Source organism: Piliocolobus tephrosceles, chromosome 13, assembly GCF_002776525.5.
Source record: "Piliocolobus tephrosceles isolate RC106 chromosome 13, ASM277652v3, whole genome shotgun sequence".
Classification (NCBI taxonomy): Eukaryota; Metazoa; Chordata; class Mammalia; order Primates; family Cercopithecidae; genus Piliocolobus; species Piliocolobus tephrosceles.
Genome location: NC_045446.1, coordinates 79743668 through 79770758, shown reverse-complemented (window position 1 = coordinate 79770758; position 27091 = coordinate 79743668). Strand labels below are relative to the sequence as shown.

The window sequence follows — 27091 nt, the reverse complement described above, 5'->3', positions numbered from 1 at the left end:
AGGATAATTTTTTTGTATTTTAAGTAAAAACGTGGTTTCACCATGTTTGCCAGGCTGGTTTCTAACTCTAGACCTCAAGCGATCTGCCTGCCTTGGCCTCTCAAAGTGCTAGGCTGCAAACATGAGCCATTGTGTCTGGCCAATTAAAACTATTTTCAACAGCTTTCCAATCTAGTCTGCAAACTGCAAATTTTTAAGAGACAGCAAATAAGACCTTCGCAACAAGAATTTTCAAAGTAATTCAACATTTTTAACATTGACTTTGGTGTACATTATAACCATTACTACATGCCCACATTCTAGTGAACATTTTAGGTATTTTATGTGTTCTATCGTTGCATGAAACTATGGAAATATATCGTCTCACACTTAAAAAAATCTAACAATACAGAAAATAGTCACTTAGGAAGAATCAAATAGCAAGGCAACAAAAACCAGATGTTACAAATTGAAGATACTTCATACTGATTTTCTGTAAAATCACTAAGACAATTACCTGTTTGCTTAGAAAAGAACCAAGCATGCTGCCAGGTAAATTTAAAGTATTTTTAAGAGAAAAAGTGAGCATGATGGGTTTACAGCAAACTTTATACTCACAAGGCTACTGTGAATGGTCTCAGCCTAGAAGCTCTGTAGATATCCAGATTACAAGTAACTCCTGGTGCTCCAAAGCCCAGCAGCCACAAATCTGGTGGGTCCTCACTGAAGGAGAAAGAAATCTCTGGACAAGCATCCTTTTAAAGGGTATGGGCCCATGAAAGACCACACCCACTTCCTGAGATTGATTAGATTGCACAGAAAGGGGTAAATTGGCTGATTAGGTTTATAAAGCATTGACAACCACACTGGGTGCCCAAAGCTCAACAGACAAGTTTGGAATGAGATGTAAGAAAGTTGACTTAACACAGGTTAATCAAATAAATATTTTAAATACAAGAATTATTTCATTAAACATTATCACATGCTAATTTTCTTTCTTTCTTTTTTTTTTTAAGACGGTATCTCACTCTGTCGTCCAGGCTGCAATGCAATGGCTTGGTCTTGGCTCACTGCAACCTCTGCCTCTCAAGTTTAAGCAATTCTCCTGCCTCAGCCTCCCAAGTAGCTGGGATTACAGGCACCCACCACTAAGCCCAGCTAATTTTTGTACTTTTAGTAGAGATGGGGATTCACCACGTTGCTCAGACTGATCTTGAACTCCTGACCTCAGGTGATCTGCCCACCTTGGCCTCCCAAAGTGCTGAGATTACAGGTGTGAGCCACTGCACTGGGCCACATGCCAATTTTAAAATTTTGTTTCTCACTCTGTTTTAAAATTATAATTGCTTAAGTGCCTAGCTGTTATGTATCTGAATATGTTCAAAGATGAAACATTAACTGGTATTACCAACACACCTGTACTGTGCAACTCTCTTGTTTAAAAAAGTGTAGCAAGGAACACAATTGTGTTTCACATAATTGTATATATGATGGTTAATGGAATTAGTTGTATCAGCCTGTTTTTCTTATATTTACTATTTTGACTATTTCCTAATGATTGTTTTGACTATTTCCTAATGGATTTACTGCAAATTTTATACTCACAAGGCTACTATGAATGGTCTCAGTCTAGAAGCGCTGTAGATATCAAGATTAGAAATAACTCCTGGTGCTCCAAAGCCCAGCAGCCACAAATCCGGTGGGTCCTCACTGAAGGAGAGAGAAATCTCTGGACAAGCATCCTTTTAAACTGTATGGGACCCTGAAAGACCACATTCACTTCCTGAGGTTGATTGGATTGTACAGAAAGGGGTAAATTGACTGATTAGGTTTATAAAGTATTGAAAACCATACTTGGGGGCACAGAGCTTAACAGACAAATTTGAAATGAGAGGCAAGAAAGTTGACTTAACACAGGTTATTCAAAGAAATATTTTAACTATAACAATTATTTCATTAAATATTATCACATGCTAATTGGTTTTTTTTGGGTTTTGTTTTTTTGCTTTTTTTGAGATGGTATCTCGCTTTGTAGCCCAGGCTGGAGTGGAATGGCTCGGTCTCGGCTCTCTGCAACCTCTGCCTCTCGAGTTCAAGTGATTCTCCTGCCTCAGCCTCCCAAGTAGCTGGGATTACAGGCACCCACCACTATGCCCAGCTAATTTTTGTATTTTTAGTAGAGACGGGGTTTCACCATGTTGCTCAGGCTGATCTTGAACTCCTGACCTCAGGTGATCTGCCCACCTCTGCCTCCCAAAGTGCTGGGATTATAAGCATGAGTCACTGCACCAGGCCACATGCTAACTTTAAAATTTTATTTCTCACTCTATTTTAAAATTATAATTGCTTATGTGCCTAACCATTATTTATCTGAATATGTTCAAAGGTAAAACATTAACTGGGATTACCAACATATCTGTACTGTGTAACTCTCTTGTTTAAAAATGTACAGCAAGGAACTCAATTGTGTTTTACATAATTGTATATGTGATGGTTGATAGAATTAGTTGTATCAGACTGTTTTTCTTATTTTTACTATTTTATGACTATTTCATAATGACTGTGTTATATGAAAATAAAATCTGTTTTTTATTCATCTACCTTTTCCAATAATTTTAAAACTGATACTTTACATATATGTACATAACTATCTAGATCAATGTTATGTATTCATGTTTTAAAAATTATATAATAATTATTTACACAATAATAATAATTATTATTACTTTTATTTGAGATGCTGTCTCCCTCTGTCGCCCAGGCTGGGGTGCAATGGCACGATCTTGGCTCACCGCAACCTCTGTCTCCCAGGTTCAAGTGATTCTCCTGCCTCAGACTCCCGAGTAGCTGGGATTACAGGTGTCTGCCACTATGACCGGCCAATTTGGGTATTTTTAGTCAAGATAAGGTTTCACCAAGTTGGCCAGGCTGGTCTCAAACTCCTGACATCAGATGATCCTCCCATCTCAGCCTCCCAAAGTGCTGGTATTACAGGCATGAGCCATGGCACCTGGCTGCTATTTACACAATTATGTGCATAATTACCTTTAACAGTGTATGAAAGTTATTTTTAACACAGTTGCCACACTAATAGATTTTGTTGTCATTTACCATGATTTAATACATTCATAAATTATCTAATGTTTGGGAATTTAGGTCATTTCTATAAACTGAAAATTACAAACCTTTCTAGAAGTTGAAAAACTAAAAATCTATATAAAAATCGCCATTTATATATTAATGGACATTTAAAAATTATAAAATTGTGCAGCACACCAACATGGCACAAGTATACATCTGTAACAAACCTGCACATTATGCACATGTACCCTAGAACTTAAAGTATAATAAAAAAAAATCCTAAAAAAAAATAAAATAAAAATTATAAAATTTATAAAAGCCAGAATATCCTAGGAAAAGATGAAGTGGCTATCTTTTTAATCAGTCCATGGCATTGCAAATTAGTATGTTTTCTGAGGTGTCATTTGATCAGCATTATGCTTCAAAAAATACACCCAATAAAGTTAAGAAAAGGTAATCATAGATACTTATATGCAGACTTTTCCAGAAATGTTGTTCTTTGAAAACTGCTTCAAACACTTCTTAAAATGGTGCATATTATCTAGCTAAGTGTAGAGAAGAAAGACTTTCTAGCATTCTCACTTCTCAGTAAAAATTCAATTCTATATTTTGTAGACAGCCCTGTATTAGACAGAAATAAACAATAAGCAACTTATCAGATGCATATAAAAGAATAAAAATAGTTACAAATTGTATTGCTAGTAGCTGAAAAAGTTATTATCTATTTTACTACAACTGTGTTACCATGCAGGATAGGTAAGAGAGAAAAAGCAGTATTTCCTTGCCTAACTGAAAAATACCCTGTCATTCAAGTGAAAATATCAGACATTTATTGATTACCAACTCTGTACTAAAAACTGTTCTGAGTGCTTCACATGTTCCAACTTACTTAATTCTTACAACAACCCCATGAGATAAATAATATTTTATACCGATTTAAAGATTAAGAAATGTAAGAACAGGACACTTTAATAATTTGCCCATTGGCATACTCTAATGAAGTAGGAGAGCTAGAGTTTGAAACCAGGCAGTCTCTGAAAACTGTTTTCCTTTCAGTGACTTGACATACGTTGCCAAAGTATCTTCCTAAGCCATCAAATTACATACAATATTTTTGGGGGATGCTTCTTGCATGCTGGCAGAATTGATTGAAAGTTCACAAATCTTTCAAGTAGTCCATTTTTTTGAATAATAATATGCACACTGTCCTACATCTACCATACTGTCCAACTCCCTATCAATGACATGACAAAAAGCCTGTGAGCATGCTCAGCCAAACCCCATAACAAAGGCATTGTGGAAATCCTAGTGTGCAGTGCAGCTCTTCTTTTCAAAGCACAGAATGTCTCAGAGGGTCTCATGTGCACGCTATTCTGATCACTCACAAAATGAGTGTCTACTATGAACCCTCCTTACTGCTGGAGATTGGAGCCAAAATAGTAACAAACCTGTACATTCTGCATATGTATCCTGAAAATTAAAGTAAATTTTAAAAAAAAGTTTAAAACAACAAAACAAGACTAAGTCCTTAAGGAGCTCATGGTCTAGTAGTTGATAGAAGGAAGGGACAGTCATCCTAAAAGAAACAATATCTAAGCTAAAACCCAAAGGATGAGGGTAGTCTTATCTTTTCTGATAGTACAGTCTATATGACAGTAGTTATCCTGAGAAAAGATTTCGGGACGTGGCATGATGGCTCATGCCTGTTATCCCAGCATTTTTGGAGGCTTAGGTGCTTTGACCAGTCAAGGTCAGCCTAGGCAACATGGTGAAACTCCATCTCCACAAAAAATAGAAAAATTAAACAAGTATGATAGTGCAAGCCTGTAATCTCAGCAACTTGGGAATCTCAGGCTGGACAATTGCCTGAGCCCAGGAGGCAGAGTTTGCATTGAGCTGGGATTGTGCCACTGACTCTCGCCTGGTGGACAGAGTGAGATCCTGTCTCATACACACAAGAGAATATTAGTTCTGTCCTCTTGCTGGCTTGATGTCCTTCAATTACATCTAGGCCAGAATGCTTGCTGAAATGCAAATGTGCCTATATTCCTACCTGCTTAACCTCATTATGGGATTTTGATAAACTACAAGAAAGTAGTTACACTCCTCTCAATGTCTTCCAAAACATACTTGATGTATTTGGTGCTCAATGTACGAATTGTTCCTCCCACAAATGCCTTGGATTCTAGTAAGAGTGAGTTCTTTGTATTTCTTTAACTTGCCGCAATCATCCGTACTTCTATTATTTTGTATAACATGATTACCTTGTCAGTGGAAATATAAATAAGTGAAAGTAGTTTGAATCACTGTGGCACTGCCCAGTAGAATTGATGATCCACAAATTGTATAACCCAGACATTCCACCAATCAGAAGATACTGTCAGGAAAGAAAATCTATTGAGTATTTGCATTAGGAGACATGTTCACAAAAATCAAAATACAAAAATCATTCCAAATGTACAACAGCAGAAAATGAATAAATATATTTTATGATGCACCGTTTATCCAACTTTGGGTTATCCACTACAAAATCACTCTTGATTGTTTACATAAATAGATCTGGATCCTTTAAATACTTTTCCTTTGCCACGTGTTATGATGCCAATCTTTGTGAACAGAAAGCTTTGGAGAGAAAATCCAAATGAGCACTTCCAATCTGCTTTGGAAATGACACCTCCAGTGTCTGGCCCGGAGGCCATACAGGGATATACCAATGCCCAGATTGTGTAGTTCAGGCTGCTGCTGTAGCACCCACTTCCTGAAGTTCACTGGGGCCCACGAGAACTCAGCAGCCACGAGCTTCTCCTGATACTGCCCTTTTCCATATTTGCAGTGGAGCCCGTCTGGCATGACATTTCTTCATAAACAGCTTCACCAGTGGCCCAGAAGGCAAGTCTCTGGGGAGCTCTGAAGTGTGGATTTAAAGCAAGTTTTTCAAGAGCAACAGCACAGCCACTTCTAAACATTCAGTGAGGCTGAGGGGTGAGGGGAATCTTCATTGGCTACTCCAACTTCACCCTGGAAACAATGGCAATTCCTTATATGTGCTCACCACATATTATTTAGACTTCCCCTTACATTCTACTAGACAATACGTCCTTGCTCAAATGCTGTTATAATTAATTATTCTTTATATTAACTTTCCCCATTCACATTATCATATATATGTTTTCTCTTTCTTGACGGACAATCTTACTTTCATTTGAATAAATGCTATCCATCTATCTCTCTATCTACTTACCTATGTATCTATCTGAACACTTAAAGACCAGTGGAAAAAAAATCAAGTACCGTAAAACTATACATGGTATGACTGTATTTAAAAAAGTTCAGAACTACCTAAAGCCAAACCATGAAACATGTAAATAATATAACCATGTGTGATAAAATTATAAAGAATAACAGAGGGGAAATAAATATAAACATAAAATTCAAGAAAGTGAAAAAATACAACTGTCATTAGTGCATGGGGAACCCAAAGGTATTGGAAATGTTATTTTCTTAATATGGTTAGTAAGTTCACAGATATTCATTTCATTATTATTTTTCTCTATACTTGTGTGTTACATGATAGTCTTTTATATAAATAAAATATTTTCAATTAAAAGATAACGATTTCTTATGCTATAGAGGGATTACATTTACTAAAAGTGTAATTTAACCAGTGTCCCAACTAGTGTGCTGAGATTGCGATCCTCTCAGCCTTGGGAGACCCCAGGCAGGGCGTGAGACCTCCGGCTTGGAGCAGTTGTGCATATTCCGCATATGACAAACTAATGTTTTCTCATGTGTGAAGAGACATGAACACATTAGACTTGATTCCCCGATAATGCCAGATGAGAGTTTTATGATATTTGTCTATTCCCCTTGGATTTAATACTGAGTTTGATTCTTCTACTTCAGAATAACCTTGTATGATTATAAATTTTAATTTTTTTATTTTTTAATCCATTACAAGAAAATAAAAGAAAACATATACACAAACATATATATGGACACTCACATAACTGTATATAATGTCCAGCTTTATTTCTGACATAGTAACTTAAAAATTCATCAGTAGAACCCATCATGATTCTTTCTGAGTGATATACCACACAAATTCAATATAGGTTCTCTAAAGAATCCTCATAGGCTACTTGTTTCAAAGCCTCTGAAACAGCCTGCACTGTGAAGGCTGCAACAGAAATCTTTCTCTTCACTTCTCCCCTAGCCTTGCAAGGGTCCACTTTGCTTTTCATTTCAAACAGAGCATTAGAAATTCCTGGAAAGGACTCCCCTGAATACTTGCTGTGGCTGCTTGGAGCATAGATGACATGCCTGTTGATAAAACAGTATGCTGTTTACTAGCTCCCAAATGATATAGAGGAGAAACACAAGAGCACTCTACAATTCTAACACTGAATATTTCTAATTTAACAATTTGAATCAGCCACTTGTCAACTGAACTTCCACATTCAATCATTTCTAAAGACTCCTGTGGCCGGGTGCGGTGGCTGAAGCCTGCAAGCCCAGCAATTTGGGAGGACAAGGTGGGTGGATCATGAGGTCAAGAGTTCAGGACTAGCCTGGACAGCATGGTGAAACCCCTTTTCTACTAAAAATACAAAAAAATTAGCCAGTCACAGTAGCACGTGCCTGTAATCCCAGCTACTCAGGAGGCTGAGGGAGGAGAATTTCTTGAACCTGGCAGGCGGAGGTTGCAGTGAGCCGAGATGGTGCCACTGCACTCCAGCCTGGGCTCCAGAGGGAAACTTTGTCTCCAAAACAAAACAAACAAAGCAAAACAAACAAAGAAAAACAACCAACAAAACAAACAACAAAAAAATGTAAAGTGGTAAGTGGTTCAATTCTATAATAGTAGCAATGATATAGTAACCACAGCAATCATGATCGGTATTAAAGTAATTACTTATAATTTTCCTAATTCTTTAAAATAAACTACATACAGTTGATATTAGTATTTCACAGAGGAGGAAACTGAGGTCTGAGAAATCAAGTGACTAAATGATTTGTCCCAAGGCACATTACAAGTAAGTGCTGAATTTTTGTTACATTACAATAAATTATAGCACAACTCTGATCATCAAAGTCTTGTGATTAGCCAACCTTCTATTCTGTTTTTGTCCTTTTTAAAAACATCACACTACTATGTTAGAATATTTAACATAAAACATGAAGAATCATCAAAAACAATTTTGTAACGTTTCACATGACCATGGCAGAAAAATGTTTATAGAATGGGCTAAGACAGTTCACACAACAGTCCTAGAAAGGAAGGACAAATGGAAGTAAAGAGATAAATAAGGCCAGGAGCAGTGGCTCATGCCTGTAATCCCATAAATTTGGGTGGCTGAGGTGGGAAGATTGCTTGAGGCCTGGAGTTGTAGACCATCGTGGGCAACAAAGGGATACTCTGTCTCGACAAATCTAAATACAAACATTAGCTGGGCATTGCGGCACATGACTGTCATCCTAGTGATTTTGGAGGCTGAGGTGGAAAGATAGATCAAGCTCAGGAGTTTGAGGCTGCAGTGAGCTGAGATTGCACCACTGAACTCCAGCTTGGGAGACAGTGTGAGAACCTGTCTCTTAAGAACAACAACAACATAAGTGGGGGCAATGGGTAAGTTAAAAAATATGAATACAGTGAATATAATTAGTGGAAGTGGATCATTATAAAGGTTTCATCTTCATCATCTTAATGTTGAGTAAGCTCACAAGGAGGAGAAAAAGGAGGGGTTTCTGTCTCAGGGGTGGCAGAAGCAGAGGAAACTCCAATTATAAGTGACTCACATAGTTCCAACCAGTGTTATTCAAGGATCAACAGTATATGTAAGTCAAAAGTTTTAAAACTATATTCTCTTCCATTTTCTAAATAAAATTAAACTACATTCCAAGAAAAAAAAAAAAAAAGGGAAATTCCTGAGAATTTCAGGCAGGTAAACTGGGGAGGAGGGTTTGGCAACTATATACAAGATCCATCATACTATTGGAATTCCGTATAGTTCACATACGTGATTTACAGATATATCATGAGAGAGGCAGTGCTTAGAGATGTAGCAGAAAAGGTAGCATAGGGTAGTTCAAGATGGGGCCCAAATGCATGGCTGAAGAATTTGTACTGATTATTTATTGATTCAAACATAAAATGAATATGCTAAGAGAAAAGATGAAATGAAAGTACATATACATTCTAAAAGGAGTACAAATTTCCTGATGGAAAAGTAAAAACAATGTTTTTTTTTTTTTTTTGAGAGGAGTCTCACTCTGTCACCCAGGCTGGAGTGCAATGGCGTGATCCTGGCTCACTGCAAGCTCCGCCCCCCGGGTGCACGCCATTCTCCTGCCTCAGCTTCCTGAATAGCTGAGACTACAGGCGCCCCACACCATGACCAGCTAATTTTTTGTATTTTTTTTTAGTAGAGATGGGGTTTCACCATGTTAGCCAGGATAGTCTCGATCTCCTGACCTTGTGATCTGTCCGCCTGGGTCTCCCAAAATGCTAGGATTATAGGCATGACCCACCGCGCCTGGCCAAAACCAAATGATATTAAAGACACTTCTAAGCACTAAGAAAGAAATCCAGTGGCTCTTTGTGAACACTTCTATGTACTAAGAAATAAATCAAATAGCTCTGTCTGAAAGACAGAGAGAGAGATCATCAGCTTAATTATTCATAAGTCATCCTGATTATTTAAAGGTGATATCTTTAAGGATATTACTTACAATAGTTTCTTCTTCAATATATCAAGTGCCTACTGTGTCTTAATAAGCATTCTAAGCCAATGCAGAAATGAAAAAAAAGAGACAGATTTTCTTGCATCTAAAGAGCTAGTGAGGTTGTAGGGTGAGAAACACAAGTCAACAAGTCAAAGTATAACATTCAAAAAGTGAAGCTGGCACAGTGGCTCTGGTATGTAATACCAGCACTTCAGGATTCTGAAGCAGTAGGATCACTTGTGCTTAGGAGTTAGAGACCAGCCTCAGCAACAAAGTGAGAGCCCATCTCTAAGAAAAGATAAACAAAATTAGCTGGGTGTTTTGGCAAGTTCTGTAGTCTCAGATACCGGCTTAGGTGAAAGGATTGCTTGAACCTGAGAAGTCAAGGCTGCAGTGAGCTGATATTTCACCACACTTAGGCCTGGGTGATAGAGCAAGACCTCATCTCGAAAAAAAAAAAAAATTTTTTTTTTGATAGAGTGGCACATTGTGATAAGTGCTTTAGAGAAAAATACAGCAGGAAAGGAAAAGAAAGAAAGTAGCATAGACAAAACTGAACTTTTAATATCGTATTCAGAAAAGATATAATATAGCATATCTGTGGGCACATACCTAAAGGATGCTAGAAACTAAGGCATGTGGCTATTGCATGTATTTTGGCTTTTTCCTAGTTTTTTAGGAAACGATAACTACATTAAAAATATCTCAATTCAAACTGATTATTTCTCTACACCATATTTGCCCCCATTGTTTATTATGAAGCTTCTGATATGAAGGAGAAGGAATGAGAAGAGAGAAAATTTAAGCCAAGCCTCAAGGTTGAGAGTAACTTATGATCAGTAAAGTCTCATAATATGTATAGCAATTTAAACATGGTAAGTGAGTTTTATTCTGTGTGAAATAAATCAAAATCTTACTCGGAATACTGAAAGTAAATATGACAAGTGTATATGGAGACTAGAGACAAGTGCTCTGCTGCCTTTGGCACAGAGCACAAGCAACACTTTTATGTTTCATTTCTTGTTTCTGAATATAAGAGGAGTGGAGAATGTCTGTCTATTGACGTCGACAGCGCCCTCCTGCAAATACTCATCCCTCACTTCCCTTGTCTTAGAATTCGCTTGACCTGCCCCTCCTTCATTTGATTGGCTCTGTGTACTTATGTTAGAATCAGAAGATCTGGGGGAACTATGGCTTCTAAACATATACACAGAACTCTACCCATATCCAGTCCTGTGACCTTATAAACCTGCTCAACTGAATTTTCCTCCCATAGAAACTCTCTTCCCGCTGAGTTTCTCTCCTCTGCTCCTAGAACCAAATGGCATCTCCTGTCCTGGATGGTTTAACCCAGGAAAACTCCTGGATCCCAGAGGAGTCAGACAAAGAAACAGGAGCCTTGTGAGTCCTGAGATTCTCAAAGATATAAAGGGGACATCCTGAAATCTAGAGTTTCTTCCTTGCCTTTTCCCTGCCTTACAGCTTCTGCTGCTCCTGGGAGCTTTACTCTGTCTCTCATCCAGCTCAGACTGTTGCTGGACCTGATAGTTTTTGCATAGCCAAGGTGGTTCTAGAAGAACTCTTGTCTGCATGAGGGCTGAGCTGCTTCTCCAGAATCTGCAGCATGGTTTTCCATGACTTCATGAAGATCTGGAGCCACTGCTAACTAGGCAGAGAATGTTCTCATGTGTCCAACATGGCATGTCACTCCTCTCCACGAGCAGTGGAATAAATGCATTCAGATGAAATCCTGTCATCATTACTTTGTCAAGTAGAAATACATTTCAATTAACCTTAGAGCAACATGTCCTACACTAGCTTGGCCGAGGGAGGTCCCTGAGATGGAGCTTTCTAGGCTTTCTCTCCATTACCCCTTGAGTTGGGTTGGGCAGTGCCAGGTAATATAGGAGGGAATCCTACATCCTGTGGTTGTTGAGAGACCCTGGGAAGGCCTTATCCGGAGCATGAGGAGCAGGAGAAATATCCCTTCTGAAATGGAGGCCAACGGTGTTCTTAGATTAAATTCTTACTTTAAAATAAAAATCAATCGTCTGGGTGTGGTGGCTCATGCCTGTAATCCCAGCATTTTTGTAGGCTGAGGCAGGCAGATCATTTGAAGTCAGGAGTTCCAGAAGCATCTGGCAAACATGGAGAAACTCACTCTGTACTAAAAATGCAAAAAAAAAAAAAAAAAAAAAAAAAATTAGCCAGTGACAGTGCCAGAATCCTTTCAAAAAATATATATCTATAAATAAAAATAAAATTCTATTTTGTAGAAACTTAATCATCTATGTTAACACCCACCTACGCCCTGTGAAATGCAATCAATTGGAAGAAAGGGGTGTGGTCTTCAGAGATTTATAAAAGGACACTTCAGGAATCAAGCTCATTCTTCTCCAGAGCCCACACAGAAACTTTGCAACTGGCCTTGCAGACTTCCAAAAGCTACAAACACCGCACTGTGAGACTCTCATCCCTGAGCGGAATTCATCATATTCGACAGCAAGCTTTGGTGAGAACATAGATACATTTTTGAGGTAAGTACACAGATTCCAGAGTAGGAGCTACTATTAGGTTACAAACCAAAACAAAATTTGGGTACTTTAATTTATCTGCAAACTTAGATTATTTTTGATTCAATGATCTCATTTTCTGAGTGTTAAAAATGGCTCCATTTCTTTTTTAAAATTATATTAAACATAATCCATAGGTTTATGGAATAAACATGGGCCACCATGTTCAGCTATTTATTTATTTTAATTAATTAATTAATCTATTTTGAGATGGAATCATGCTCTATTGCCAGGCTGTAGTGCAGTGGCGCCATCTCGGTCCACTGCAACCTCCGCCTTCCAGGTTCAAACGATTCTTCAGCCTCAGCCTCCAGAGTAGCTGGGACTCTACATGCCTGCCACCATGCCCATCTAATTTTTGTATTGTTTTTAGTAGAGACGGGGTTTCTTTATGTTGGCCAGGATGGTCTCGATCTCTTGATCTTATGATCCGCCCACCTCGGCCTTCTAAAGTGCTGGGGTTACAGGCGTGAGTGACGTCGCTGGGCCTATTTTTTAAAATTTATGTAAGTATTTTTAGAGACAGAATGATCTAGACATTTTGCTGTGTCGCCAGTCTAGAGCTCCTGAGCTTAAAATACCTGCCTGTTTGGCCGCCCAAAATTCTGGGATTACAGGCTTGAGTCACCTTGCCTAGCCTAGATTTTTATTTTTATTTTAGCAAAACATACATTCATTTAAAACGCTGACTTATTGTCTAGTGCCAATGTTTTACTTTTATTATTTTTTTGTAGAGACGGAGTCTTGCTCTGTTGCACAGGCTGGAGTGCTGTGGCGCCATCTTGGCTCACTGCAAGCTCCGCCTCCCGGGTTCACACCATTCTGCCGCCTCAGCCTCCTGAGTAGCTGGGACTACAGCTACTGGCGTCCGCCACCACGCCTGGCTAATTTTTTGTATTTTTTAGAAGAGACAGGATTTCACTATGTGAGCCTGGATGGTCTCCATCTCCTGACCTCGTGATCCACCCGCCTCCGCCGCCTCGGCCGCCTCGGCCTCCCAAAGTGCTCGGATTACAGGCGTGAGCCACCGCATCCGGCCTCAAGCACCTATTATTATTGCATGATACTTACTGTTTTTTTGACTCTGTGAAAGAGTAATGATAATGCTTCAATTATCATTATCTTTTTGTAAATTTAATTATCTGTCTTTTAAGGATGTTGTAATATTAACCAGTATATCCCCAAATTAACAGAGGGTGCAGGAACAGTAAACATGCCAGAAAGTTTTTGTTGATTGAATTAACATAGCATCCTAGAAAAACAATGATTCTTAGCTTTACCTTGGAGAGGTACCTTACCCTGATTTGACTGTTTTACCTTGGAGAGTAAAGGCTAGCTTTTTCTGATTTGGGTCAACGTATGAGTTCTGCTCTAACATTTTCAAGCAGGGTCCTTCTGGAAAAGTCATTACAGATGGTTGTTGTAGTTAAAGAAAATAATGAGAGTAGAAGAGCTTAGTGAGCTTTCCTTCTCTAAACCAATTACTGGAAATTAAGAGTGTTACTGATTTTCAGATCATTCAGACTCACCTCTCGAGTTTATAGGTTGATGAAACCCTTGAAGCCTAAGCAATTTAGTGGACACTAACACCTCAGAAAATCTGATATTCTTCTATGCAAGAAAGTAGAGTTTGGAAAGCTGGACATGTGTTGATTGGAGAACAGTCATTTTTTTCTCGAGGTTGATGTCTCTTTGTGCCTTACTTTTCTATTTTTCCTATTTCTGTCATTGCAAATTAAAGCCTACACTTCTCTAGAAAAAAAGGATATTATTCCATCACAACCTGATTCAAACTTTGCTTGCTTGAATCTTTGTCTCTGCAGGGTAGGAGATTAAATTCTTGTGGTTTTCTTTCCTTAGGAAAATGGACTCAGACTTCTCACATGCCTTCCAGAAGGAACTCATCTGTGTCATCTGTTTGAACTACCTGGTAGACCCTGTCACCGTCTGCTGTGGGCACAGCTTCTGTAGGCCCTGTCTCTGCCTTTCCTGGGAAGAAGCACAAAGTCCTGCCAACTGCCCTGCATGCAGAGAACCATCACAGAAACAGGACTTCAAAACCAACATTCTTCTGAAGAATTTAGTGACCATTGCGAGAAAAGCCAGTCTCTGGCAATTCCTGAGCTCTGAGAAGCAAATATGTGGGACCCATAGGGAAACAAAGAAGATGTTCTGTGACGTGGAAAAGAGTCTGCTCTGTTTGCTGTGCTCCAACTCTCAGGAGCACGGAACTCACAAACACTATCCCATTGAAGGGGCAGCTGAGGAACACCGGGTAAGAGATAGTTCTGCGATCACCTGAAAGCTGGAGGGTGGCAGAGTTAAAGAGATTAGAAGGACGATGAGAATCATTATGGTGATTACTCCCTTCTTTACTGAGTGCCAGGTGCTGTTCTAGGTATCAATTATGACATTTTGATTAAAATGTGCAACTCTACCTTCCTTCATGGAGCTTGCATCCAAAAAGAGACTGATTAAGTAAATGTCCTTATTATTGACTCTACAGTTCAAGGCTAAAGGCATTGAAAAGCAACCAAAACTACAAGTGCAAAGAAACGTATTTTTGAAATATATTTATATTACTGGACAAAGGAGTATGGGAATAGCACACTACAAAATCAGGGGACTAGCATAGTGGGTTCTGAAGCAGGATGTTTCACTGAACATCAGCCAGGTTACAGGAAATCTTCACTCTTCAGTTCCCTAAACCGTTCTGTATTCTGAAACCTCAGAACTGAAAATATCAATTGAGGATGAGCAGTGAAAAAATTTGTTTTTTTTTCCTTCTCTCTAATGTATTTATATATTACATACCTTGCCTGCATATATCATTCAGAGTGTATAATCTATGGTATTTGACTTTCTGTTTTTTAACCTCATAATTCTTTTGCAGGAGAAGCTCTTAAAGCAAATGAGGATTTTATGGAAAAAGATTCAAGAAAATCAGAGAAATCTAAATGAGGAGAGAAGAACAGCCTTCCTCTGGAGGGTAAGTATGAGACCGTGAGTCCTCACGACCAGCTTGAGACAGGCATGCTGACAACATTTATATTAGCAACTTGAATTGAAATTCTCATATGCCAGATTTTGTCATGTGTTTATTCATAGGCTGGAAAACAACCAGACTGTTCAATATAATGCTTGTTCAGGTTTTTTGGGAATGTTTTTCAGATAAGTAAAAAATAAATATAAATTCTGAAGGGCAAGTATGTGCTGAAAATTAGTAAGTATTTCAGACAGAGTTTTCTGAATAAGATGAATTATGTAATATTAATTACATAGTACATAATTGAAAAATAGTTATTTAATGTTGAATATGATGTTGGCCAAGGGGAAGAAATCAGGTAGGAACAGTAATTTAAGAAATGTGCCTGTGCTGGTGAAGTCCGATAGCAGAGGACCCAGATGATGCCAGTTCAGGTAGGAGAAAATGTAACATGATGAAAAGCTGAGGAGAAGGGATAAAAAATGACTGGGGGAATGAGAGAATAACTATGTCAATATTGAGAGGAGAGACACAATGGAATGGAGATTCCTGTTCTTAGAATGGCAGGGCAATACAGAGCCTATGGCTTTTGACGGAAGAAAGATAGGAGACAGAAAAGAGATAGTCGGTTTGAGAGATGGGGGTTAAATTTTTTACTAAGATCCTTTTTGTGTGATGGCTTCTGATTCTGATTATAATATACTAAAATCATTTCTACTGACAGTGATTGTTTAGTCTGTGAAGTACAGAGATTTGAAACAACAAACTAATTGAGTAACAAAGATTATATATATTATCCATGACAATTTGACAATCAATCATAAATTTTAGTTGTTTTCTAATGGTATTTCAGATTTAAGAGGACATATATTTAAACATTTAAATCTAAAGTGCTATTTTGCAGGTGTTCGGGAATTGATGAATTACATAAATTTTGAAGGAAGGTCTTGTTTAACTCATCACACTGTAAATGATGGAAAATAAAAGAAGGAATGAGGAGGATGAATTTGTGGGTTCTGTGAGGTGGAAGTAGGCCTGGATATGTAACCTACAAAATCCATGTCCCTACAGGTCGATGTGGTTTTACGGGCACAGATGATCAGGAATGAGTATAGGAAGTTGCATCCAGTTCTCCATAGGGAAGAAAAACAACATCTAGAGAGGCTGAACAAGGAGTACCAAGAGATTTTTCAGCAACTCCAGAGAAGTTGGGTCAAAATGGATCAAAAGAGTAAACACTTGAAAGAAATGTATCAGGAACTAATGAAAATGTGTCATAAACCAGATGTGGAGCTGCTCCAGGTAAGAATGGAGGATGCCCCTTGAGATACTATGTATTAGCTGACCTTTACATCTTTGCCTTCCATTGGGTACCAAAGACATTATTTCTTCTTCTCCCACATTGATGGTGAAAGCCCTACAGAGATAAACGATAACTGCTAACCTAATCCTGGAAATAAACCTTTATGGAATTGTGCAACTAGATTTCCATAGAACATTTTCTACCACAAGCTTCCTCCTCCAGCACATTTCATTAAAACTGTGGAAGAAAAAATTTCATGTGAAAATTCTACTTTTGTCTCCAATGGATAATCCATAGAAATTATGGAAAAACTAACATTTCCTTCTTCCTCCTTTTGGGAAGTCCTAGGTTTGAAATGCTCTTAATTTCAGCCATATTACCCTTTGGGGGCTAGCCCTGAAAAAGACTACATTGTAGACAGCTGCAGCAATGCGCAGTCACTACTCACACCTTTCTCTCTCATGCAAATTTAGGGTCCTGAATTTATCAGAAATTGATTCTGTCAATAGGTCTTACTGGTATAATTGCTAGAGATGAGAATACATTTTAAAAGAGTTGCAGTGATAGTATATGGCAATTCTAAAGTTTTCAAAACCTAAAGACCAGATGGGCAGAATAACAATTTTTTTGTTTGATTGTTTTGAGAGAGAGTCTTCTTCTGTCACCCAGACTGAAGTCAGTGGCCCAATCTCAGTTCACTGAAACTTCTGCCTCCTCGGTTCAAGTAATTCTCCTGCTTCAGCCTCCTGAGTAGCTGGAACTACAGGCATGCACCACCACATCCAGCTAATTTGTTTGTATTTTTAGTAGAGATGGGTTTTTGCCATGTTGTCCAGGCTAGTGTGGAACTCCTGGCCTCAGGTGATCCACCCACCTTGGCCTCCCAAAGTGCTGGAATTACAAGTGTGAGCCACCTCATCCAACAAGAATAACAACTTTCTAAAGAAGTCATTTTTTCTTTCTCTCTCTCTCTCTCTACAGGATTTGGGAGACATTGTGGCAAGGTATGTCTTTGGTCATCAGTGCAAGCTGGAGCACAAGGCATGCTATGAAAACATCAAGCTATTTCCAACAAAGTGAAAACATAATTTACTAACACCATAATGTGTCAGTGTGATTGTGTGTGTACGTGTGTGTACTCGTGTTTGTGTGTTATGTTGAATGTTACCTATGCCTTTTATCAGACATTAACATTTTCTTACTTTCCCAAGTGACTCAGGGGGTTATGTTTTGAACAGTTCAATGCAGAAGTTGCTAGAATACAATTGCCTGGTTTTAGGATTCAGAATCCTAATTAGAGATAAACTATTTGGTGGCAGATAGGGAGAGAGGCATTTATCTTTCATTGGCAGTAGGTTAGAAATGGAGTGAAAATTTAGAAATGTTCCCTAAGAGCCACAAACCCATCCTAGGATTGTGAAGGTACATTACCATATCAGAAGTGGATTTGAATGAAGCATTTTCTGTTGGAATCTATTAAACACAGATATCGGAAACTTAACCAACTCAACCAACTTCCCTGCAGGAGTGAGTCTGTGCTGCTGTACATGCCCCAGCCTGTCAATCCAGAGCTCACTGCAAGGCCCATCACTGGACTGGTGGACAGGCTCAACCGCTTCCGAGGTGAGTGTCGCCTTCTTGGTGGGATCAACATGCAATGCCTTCAATTATGGTTTTCTATGGGCAGCTTTACCAGTGTATTCATCTTTCATCTAGAAGAAGAGAATACTCTGTGAATAGGCTTTAATATTTATAGTTTCGCTATCATCAAACAGACAAAACTAAATAAAATCTGGTGAAATGTAATAGGAATCAGCCACATAACAAATTTCTTAGAAAAATAAAACATGCAGAAGGGGCCTTTAGGACTTTAGGAAGCATTCTCTCCTACAATTTCATCTATACAATTATAACATGAAATATACAGAACTAAATTAATTTAGGACATTTCAATTTCAAATTTAGTGCAGTTAACAACTGATTTGAGTGACAGTGTTTTTTAAAATACATTTCAGGTGAAGTTTCATAGCATTTATAATTTTAGTCACGTTTTTAATCAACGAAAGCATACATGAGTAACTTATATAACAGTGCAAAAACTGAGAATCTGTGAACCATAGAAACGTGATTTGGTGGTTGATGAGGCCTTAGATAGAACTCCAGGATAGATCATGATAAATCCAGCAGATAAAAGAAGCCTGTGCCTGAATCTGACATGAAAGTCAAATAATTCTTGCAAGGAATCTGCACTTTTCAGAAGGCAGATTCAGATTTTCTCTTTTAAGTGTGAATTTGCTAGCTTCAGGGACAGATTATAATATTTCTGGCAAAATGGTAACTTTTTATTTGGGTCTAGGAATGCTCCCCACCTCATCTCCTGTCCCCAGCCTCCTGCTCTGCCCTGACGGAGAAGAGGCAATGGAGGTTAATTTTATTGCTATGGATTTGGCTGCAGTGCAAGAGCTTCCAGTTTTTCAGTTGTTATGAAAGGTCGCTCAACTAGACGTAGACATGACCTTCCTCCCCTTTATACTTTTTGAGTTTATAGAAATTGTGATCATTGTAGTTTAGCCAATTACTTGTGCAGATATCCTAACACCCTTTGATTCCAACATTTTTCCAGACAGAAGTTTCTTTGTAATCTTGACCTGTGTTTTCTAGTGAGAGTCTCTTTCTTATCTAAACATGAGAATTTATAAACTACTTTTCACTTGAACATTCTCTTTTTTCTACAGTGGAAATTGCCTTGACTTGGGAAGTAACCAGTCACAATATCAGGCTGTTTGAGGATGTGAGAAGTTTGATGCTTAGACGTGGATCTTTGAATTCTGACAGATCTGACTATTTTGCTGCATGGGGAACCCAGGTCTTCTTCTCTGGGAAACACTACTGGGAGCTGGATGTGGACAACTCTTGGGACTGGGCTCTGGGAGTCTGTAAGGACTCCTGGATAAGGAAGAATGGCACAATGGTTACATCTAAGGACATATTTCTTCTTTTGTGTGTGAAGCTGGATAATCGTTTCAGTCTCTTGACCACCTCCCCAATGTTTCCTCACTATGTAGAGAAGCCTCTGGGCCGGGTTGGTGTGTTTCTTGATTTTGAAAGTGGAAGTGTGAGTTTTTTGAATGTCACCAGGAGTTCTCTCATATGGAGTTACCCAGCTGGCTCCTTAAATTTTCCTGTCAGGCCTTTCTTTTACACTGGCCACAGATGATCAGGATTAAGAAACCTGACTGTTTGGGAACTCCATATACGAGGGACCCCTTCACTGTTGATACAAAGAAATAATACTGTTCAGGCTTTAGTCTATTTTAGTGTCACTTCATTTTGTTGTTATTAAATAGAAAATATGTAAAATGCAAAACCTTTCTGTACATTTTCTCACAATTAAAATAATCTCCTGTGGCCCATTTCCTAAAATATGTATTGTGATTTTCAAGTGTTTGTGAATTGATTGGATGGAATTCTGGAAATATGTGGGTGTATGTTTCCAACTTAATGATCTCATGCAGGAACAAAATTTGCACATCATGGACAGACAGGGTTTTGTACAATGCACTTGTAAGTGTGAAAGTTCCCTCCTATTAATACAGTGAATTCTATACCTCATCACTTTAGGGGGAAAAATGTACTTTACACAGAAGTTTTCACTGAATCTTTGGGCTAGAATAGGAATTTAACAGTCATGCATCCTATGACAACAAAATACATTCTGAGAAATGCATTATTAGGCGATTTTATCATTGTGTGAACATCAGAACACACTACAAAAACGTACATAGAATATCCACCTACAGACATAGGCTAATGGTACAGCCTATCGCTTCTCAGAGAAGTTGCTGACAATGTCTGAGCAAGAACCAAAAGGGTTCAACCCACATGGAATTCTGTAACTGTTTATTAAAGCAAACACCATCACCCAGGGAAAAATAGAGAGATGAGCAGACTGTCTGTTTTAAATGTGTTTATACTTCCAATTCACATAGACTGTGAATTCTCATTGATAATCTAGAGACCTGAGACATAACCATCACCTCATGTTACAGTGGAAACATATTAGTATCAGGGAAAAAAAACAACTAACTAAATTAAACCAAATCAAAAAACAAAACAAACAACCCAGTTCTGATGAAAACCCAGTTTATAGTGAGTCCATTGAGTCTGTCTACCCACCAAATGGTCATTTTCATGATCACTGATTAAATAATGGAAACAAACATTCTACTTCCAGTCCAGCAGATGATCCTGGCTGATGTCTGGGGTTCCTTGGTTGGGGCTGTTGCCTAGAATATATTCAAACGGCCTCTCCAGGTAGTCGCTTGGTCTTGCTCACAGCATGGTGGATAATTTTCCACAGTGAAGATTCCCATAGAGTCAGGGAAATCTATACTACCATTATGCTACAGAGTAAAACATCAGCTGTAGTCACAACCCTACACACAGTAAAGAGACTAGAACACACACAGCAGTAGCAGTCTTGAAGTTACATCATAGAAAGACAATGGGGATGGAATATATATTTTGGCACTTTTTAGAGAGAATGGGGGAGGAATATAACCTACTACACCTATTTTTCCTAAGAAGTGGAAATTGAGGCTCTACATCCAGAGACTCAAGTCCTGTAAAACATGAGATCCAACGAGCCCCTTATAGAAACACCATTCAAGTTCCAGATTCCTATAAAAGGACAATCGACAATTGACCACATTAATATTCTTTTGGAAATTTTCTTCAAGATTTGGTATCAACTGGACAATCATGAACACAACACAGCAAAATCACTGAGGTAGACGCACACGATACTGGAGTAGAGGGGTGGAAGGGGTTGTCCATCTCCTTCAAGATGACCAGGGACAGACACAGTAATTCTAGGACACTGAGATAAAAAATGTCAGTGCATCCTTGTCAGGAACCCCCTTCTGATGTATATATGTCGCTGCAAACTATTCATGCAAGCCTTCTGAATGCCTTGTACTTAACAAGGTTTCTTGATATTAAGAGCCACTGACTGGGGTTCATAGTACACAGAATACCTTCAGCATAGAGGGTGACAAAGTCTTTCCCTCAAAAGCCAGAAGTTCAGAAACCTGTAGCCGAGTTATCCCCTGGACCTTACCAGTAGGTGTGGATTAAAGAGAGAGACATTTGTTTTAACCTCGGATAAAAGCTGTTTCCCCACATGTTTCTGAGTCACATCCTAAATATGGAGAGAGCTTGAGTCAACTTGGGACATGAGGAATTAGCCAGGCTTCACGTCCAAGATTGCAGACCTTGATAAGTGTGACTTTTGGGATTTAGGTCTAAGGACTTAAGCAAGATGGCTGGCTATTAACCCATAGCTGTCATAACCAAGGAATGACCAAAACTGGCAGCCCAGTGGCATGGCAGGACAGAATGACAAAGTCTCCACCTATCACCTTTGCACTTGCTGGTGCCATGATTATAACTGGTTTGAATCCATTGTCTTTTTCAATTTCAAGTCTTCCAGTAGACTGCATAAATCCAACCCCATTATCTGCTAAACACTGATACAGCCCAGTATCTTCCACAATAACCCCACTGACTTTCAGTCAATTTCCTGCAATTAGATATCATGGGGAAGGATGAATAGGCTGTGCAATATAAAACCAGGTATGGTTGGGAGGTGGGTTTCCATGAATATGACAGGTAACATGTACTGTGGCACCAGAGACACTATCTGATCCTGTAGTCCTTTAGAAATGGGAGCATATTCAAGAACATTAACCATGTATGTTACATATTTCACATCTCCAGTCGTGTTTCCCATCATGCAGGAATAGTTTCCAGAGTCCACTGGGTCAATGCTATCTGTGGCAACATAAGAATACAACCTTCTCCAGTTGCTTCCTGGGGCAATATCCTGCTTGTCCTTTAGCCAACACACTTGAGGAGCTGAGACCCCACTAACCACACACTCCAAGGTTAGAGGAATATGTGAAAAAAAAACTAATACCTGTGAACAAGCAGGATGAAGAATGTCAAAATCATCTGAAGAAAGGTGACTCTCAAGGAGCTTTTGGCCAATGGGTTCAACTTTTAATTCAGGTGTGACAGGATTATAAGCCACACATTTGTATGATTTCTTGTCCTCTAAGGATACATTCAAAATGTAAAGATGGAAGGATTAAGTAATTCTTTGTGGAATGCTTCAGCCACTTTCCCTGGATTTTAGAGCACACCTCAGCTTTGGGGTTACTCTCTGGTTCACTGCAGCCAATGAAAACAGCACTTTTTTCTTCTGCTGTAATAACATGCTTTGTGGGTGAACCAAAATCACCAAGAACTGCTGTGGATACTGTTACAGGGCCACTTACAACAACATCGACCTATCGTTGAAAATGCATTGGTAGTGACCCAAAAGGGAGGAGTTAAGAGAAAAAAATTGTTAAAGTCCCCTGATGAATCTTAATATATTCCGTGTTTCTCTTCTATTTTTTACATTATGTGACCTTGAGATATGAGTGGTCACAGGTTTAGCAGAACAACAGAGTTCTATAGGTCCACTAAGTTTCTGGACGGCAGAGAGTGGCTCAGAAATGAAATAAGGTGCCACATCTGAACTAACAGAAGAGCAGAGAATCATAAGAGTAACATACAGTGTCCATAAAAGGCCAAGATCTGGATGCAAGCACCAGATTACAGAAGCAGGCAGGGCAGACTTCCAGAGTAAAACCCGGGCCTTGGTTCATTTTCCAAAATACTGCAGTCCGGGTAATCAAACACATTCTTTAACTTTGACTCCTTTCTGTTTACTAAAGACTTTGATAAGGGACAGTCTTCATGTTGTCCACAGGGTGTCTCCCAATATGAGAGTAACAGCTGGCTTACATCTTCAGTGATTCAAGTCTGCAACGTGTATACACTTGTACTTGGGAGGGAAAGCAGAGAAGCCACTTTGTGTACTTAGCCTGGAGTTCACTTCGGTGCTCTAAGCATCATCGCAGTCCTGCTTGTAACAAAGTCCGTTCTAGCAATCTGCCTTTGAGTTGAGCTTTTCTCTTACAAGATAAGCTGTTAAGTCATGCCTTGATTTCAGGTCTCTCCACGGGGCGAGCTAAGCAACTAGAGCTCCTGCGTGGCAGCCAGCTGGGAAAGCCATCCCTATGTCACGCCCTCCCGCGTGCGGCAGCCGCTGTGGTGGCGGCTGAGATCTGAAAGGGGCGCCTCCAGGCCCGGCACAGGGCAGAGGAGGGTGTGGTGCTTCGCACGCCAGGGCAGAAGCGCTAGGTAGTGCAGGCAGGTGCGGGGTCCCAGGTCTCCTCGCACCGAGAGGCCTGAGCCAGGCACCCGGGCTCAGGGGAGGGTAAATGGCGGGGCGGAGTGACAGGAAGCGCCCCTGCCGCTGTGCTTCTCTGGGCAGAAGCTTGAGGGCAGGTAACTCGGTGGGCGCAAGGCCTGCCAGGAGCAGAAGAGGAGCAGGAGGAGCGATCCGGAGAGAGACAGGCGAGACAGGCTGTAGAGACCGCCCCCAAGAGGTAGATTTTTAACCCATCCCTCTCCCTCCACCCTCAGGTAGTCCAGAGTCTATGTTTCCCATACTGATGCCTATGTGTGTTCAGTGCTTAGCTCTCGCATGTAAGTAAGAATATATAGCATTTGGTTTTCTGATGCTGCATTAATTGGCTTAGGATTACAGCCTCCAGCTCCATCCACATTTCTGTAAAGGACATGATTTCATTCTTTTTTATGGCTGTGTAGTATTCCATGGTGTATATGTATTACATTTTATTTATACAGTGTGCCATTGATGGACACCTGGGTTGATTATGTCTTTGTTATTGTGAATAGTGCTGCCATGAACATAGGAGTGCATGTGTTGCTTTAGTAGAATGATTTATTTTCTTTTGAGCATATAGTAAGTAATGGGATAATTGGATCAAATGGTAGTTCTGTGTTAAGTTCTTTGAGAAATCTCCAGACTGCTTTCCATTGTAGGTGGACTAATTTACATTTCCACCTGCAGTGTATAACAATCTTATGCTATCTTTAGTTTACAAAATTTCTACTAGACTCAGCTCAGGGCTGCAGCCCTGACTGCAGCAGGTGCTGGGGCTTCCCTAAGTAGATACTGTGCACAGGTAAAGAGAGAGCTCAGATCCCAGGGTTGGGAGAAGAGAAGCAGAGGAAGGAGTTAAGGAGAGGGCCACATTTGGATGCCCTGAGGAGGGCTGATAGGCAGATGTAAGGAAGGTGGCACTGTGCTAGTCACTGGTGACATCCTCCTAGTTCCAGAGTCTCCTGGAAAGCATGAAGCCTCACAATTCCCAAACATGCTGCCATTCTGGAGGGCACAGGGCTACTCTTCTTCCCAGCTTGACTCTCTTTTCTCCCAATAAACATGGGACTCTGAAGCCAGGAGTCAGAAAGAATTATCTTCTACCAATGCAAACTTTAAACCTTCAGTTTGTGATTAAATCACACACACATGTGCAGGAACACACACGAGTCTTTCTGTGTAATAAATTGTCCTTAGTTAACACTAGGCAGATCTGTGATTTGTGATCATCTCTACCCTCCTGGGCAACAAGAATAGTGAATTGATTGGTAAAATTTTTACTCCTGGAAAGTAGTGTAAAAATTGATTCCTAATAAATTTTGTAGTATGAAAATATACTATCACGAAGCAGACTCATGGTTAACAACTTTGTAAAACCAATATATCCCCTCGATAAAATACTTAATTGCTAATGTGTTGGCTGCTGGATTTCTCACAACAGAGAAACATCTTCAGAGTTCTTCCTCCCTGCTAAGAAAACATTTCTCTTTTGTCTCCTGGCCTCTATATGTCTGAGGATCCCTTTGCTATGTCATCTGGTAACTTTTCATTTTATTTTTTTCTTTTATAGTTTTGGACCAGCCATGTCATATTTTCCTCCCATTCCTCCTTATAAAGCTATGAATTTTGTATATAAAAAAAGAAAATGGCAGGAAGAGAGGACGAGGATTATCAGTGAAGAGGATGTCATGCTGGACACTGTTGTTCTTGGCACACACTGCACACAATCCTCACTGCAATCTGCAGGGTGGCTTTTATTCTCACATTTTTCTTTGATCTATCTAATAATGGGAGGGGAGAGTAACACTATCGGTGTCCCTCCTCCAGTAAAATGCAGATTTTTTTTTTTTTTTTTTTTTTTGAGACAGGGTCTTTCTTGCTCTGTTGCCCAGGCTGGAGTGTAGTGGTGCAATCATAGTTCATTGTAACCTCGAACTTCTGAGCTCAAGGGATCCTCCAACATCTGCCTCCCAAAGCACTAAAATTATTTGCTCAGCAATTGCTGGATCTGAGGACCAATTCTACCCTTATATATGCAAATTTTTTCCATAGTTTTACTTATACATTTAGTTAAACATTTTCCAAAATAAAACATCTTAAAGCTAAATAAAGTCCTATTTAATTTTCTATTATTTTATGTTACTTTTTTATTTGCAAATCAATATGAGTTGCAGTTAAAAACGTAACATAAAATAATAGAAAATTAAACTAAACTGCAACTCAATATGATTTGCAGTTAAAATGTAACACAAAATAATAGAAAATTAAATATACTTATCTAAATAAACATTAAACAGAAACAATAAAATATCCTTAAAAGAACAGAATTCCTATAATTTTCTTTCTTAATTTTTAAACAACAGAATAAAACAGATCAACTTCACAATTTAACTGAAAACTGATTTACAAATTATCTGAAAACACTAAGCAAAGCCACTAAAACTTTTTCCAGCCACAGATATGACAGCCAGCCTTGAACAGCTTTAGAGTAACCAACATGTGTTTTGTCTATTCTTAGGTTAGAGCAGCAGGACCCTCAGCTGCCAACCAGTAGGACATGACAATGCCAGGAAGTCTGGGCCACAAACCAGGCCATTGCCCTGCAAATTTGCTGTAGCTGCTTTGGAGCTAGAAGCCAAGGTTCCCAATACTACCCATGGGCAGAGGGCTTAGGTACCTGGTCAGTTACCTCTCTAACCCCTCTCACTCCTGCATCAACAAGGAAATAACCAGGAATCTCAGTCACAGGAGGGCTGCTGTGTATAGATGTCTGTTTGTGGCAGGGGTTCGGGGTGTTCATGCTGCAGAAGACAAGCTGGAATCGCCCTCCACTCCCGTATCTACCCAACCAAGGGCTCTGGTTCCTTTCATAAATCTGCCTCTAATCTTCACCACCTTTCCCTTTTCCTATCCCCTCTCTAATTGCTAGTGAGACTGTGCTGAACCTGGCTGTCTGACCCCTGAACATTACATCCCCATTCTCCAGGCCTCTATTCACCACCAAAATAACATGGTACTGGTATAAAAATGGCATACAGACCAATGGAACAGAATAGAGAACCCAGAAATGAACCCAAATATTTACAGCCAACTGACCTTTGACAAAGCAAACAAAATTATAAGGTGGGGAAAGGACACCCTATTCA

General features: G+C 39.3%; 1 protein-coding gene across 1 annotated transcript; it reads left to right on the top strand.

Moving 5' to 3' along the window:
- Positions 1-12177: 12177 nt before the first annotated feature.
- Positions 12178-20060, top strand: LOC111540748 (tripartite motif-containing protein 43). The gene is made up of 7 exons (XM_023209214.3): positions 12178-12320; positions 14217-14631; positions 15250-15345; positions 16414-16644; positions 17627-17649; positions 18171-18268; positions 19381-20060. Exons 2-7 carry the CDS (start codon positions 14221-14223, stop codon positions 19860-19862), a joined length of 1341 nt encoding a protein of 446 aa, XP_023064982.1. The 5' UTR covers positions 12178-12320; positions 14217-14220; the 3' UTR covers positions 19863-20060.
- The last annotated feature ends 7031 nt before the right edge of the window (positions 20061-27091 follow it).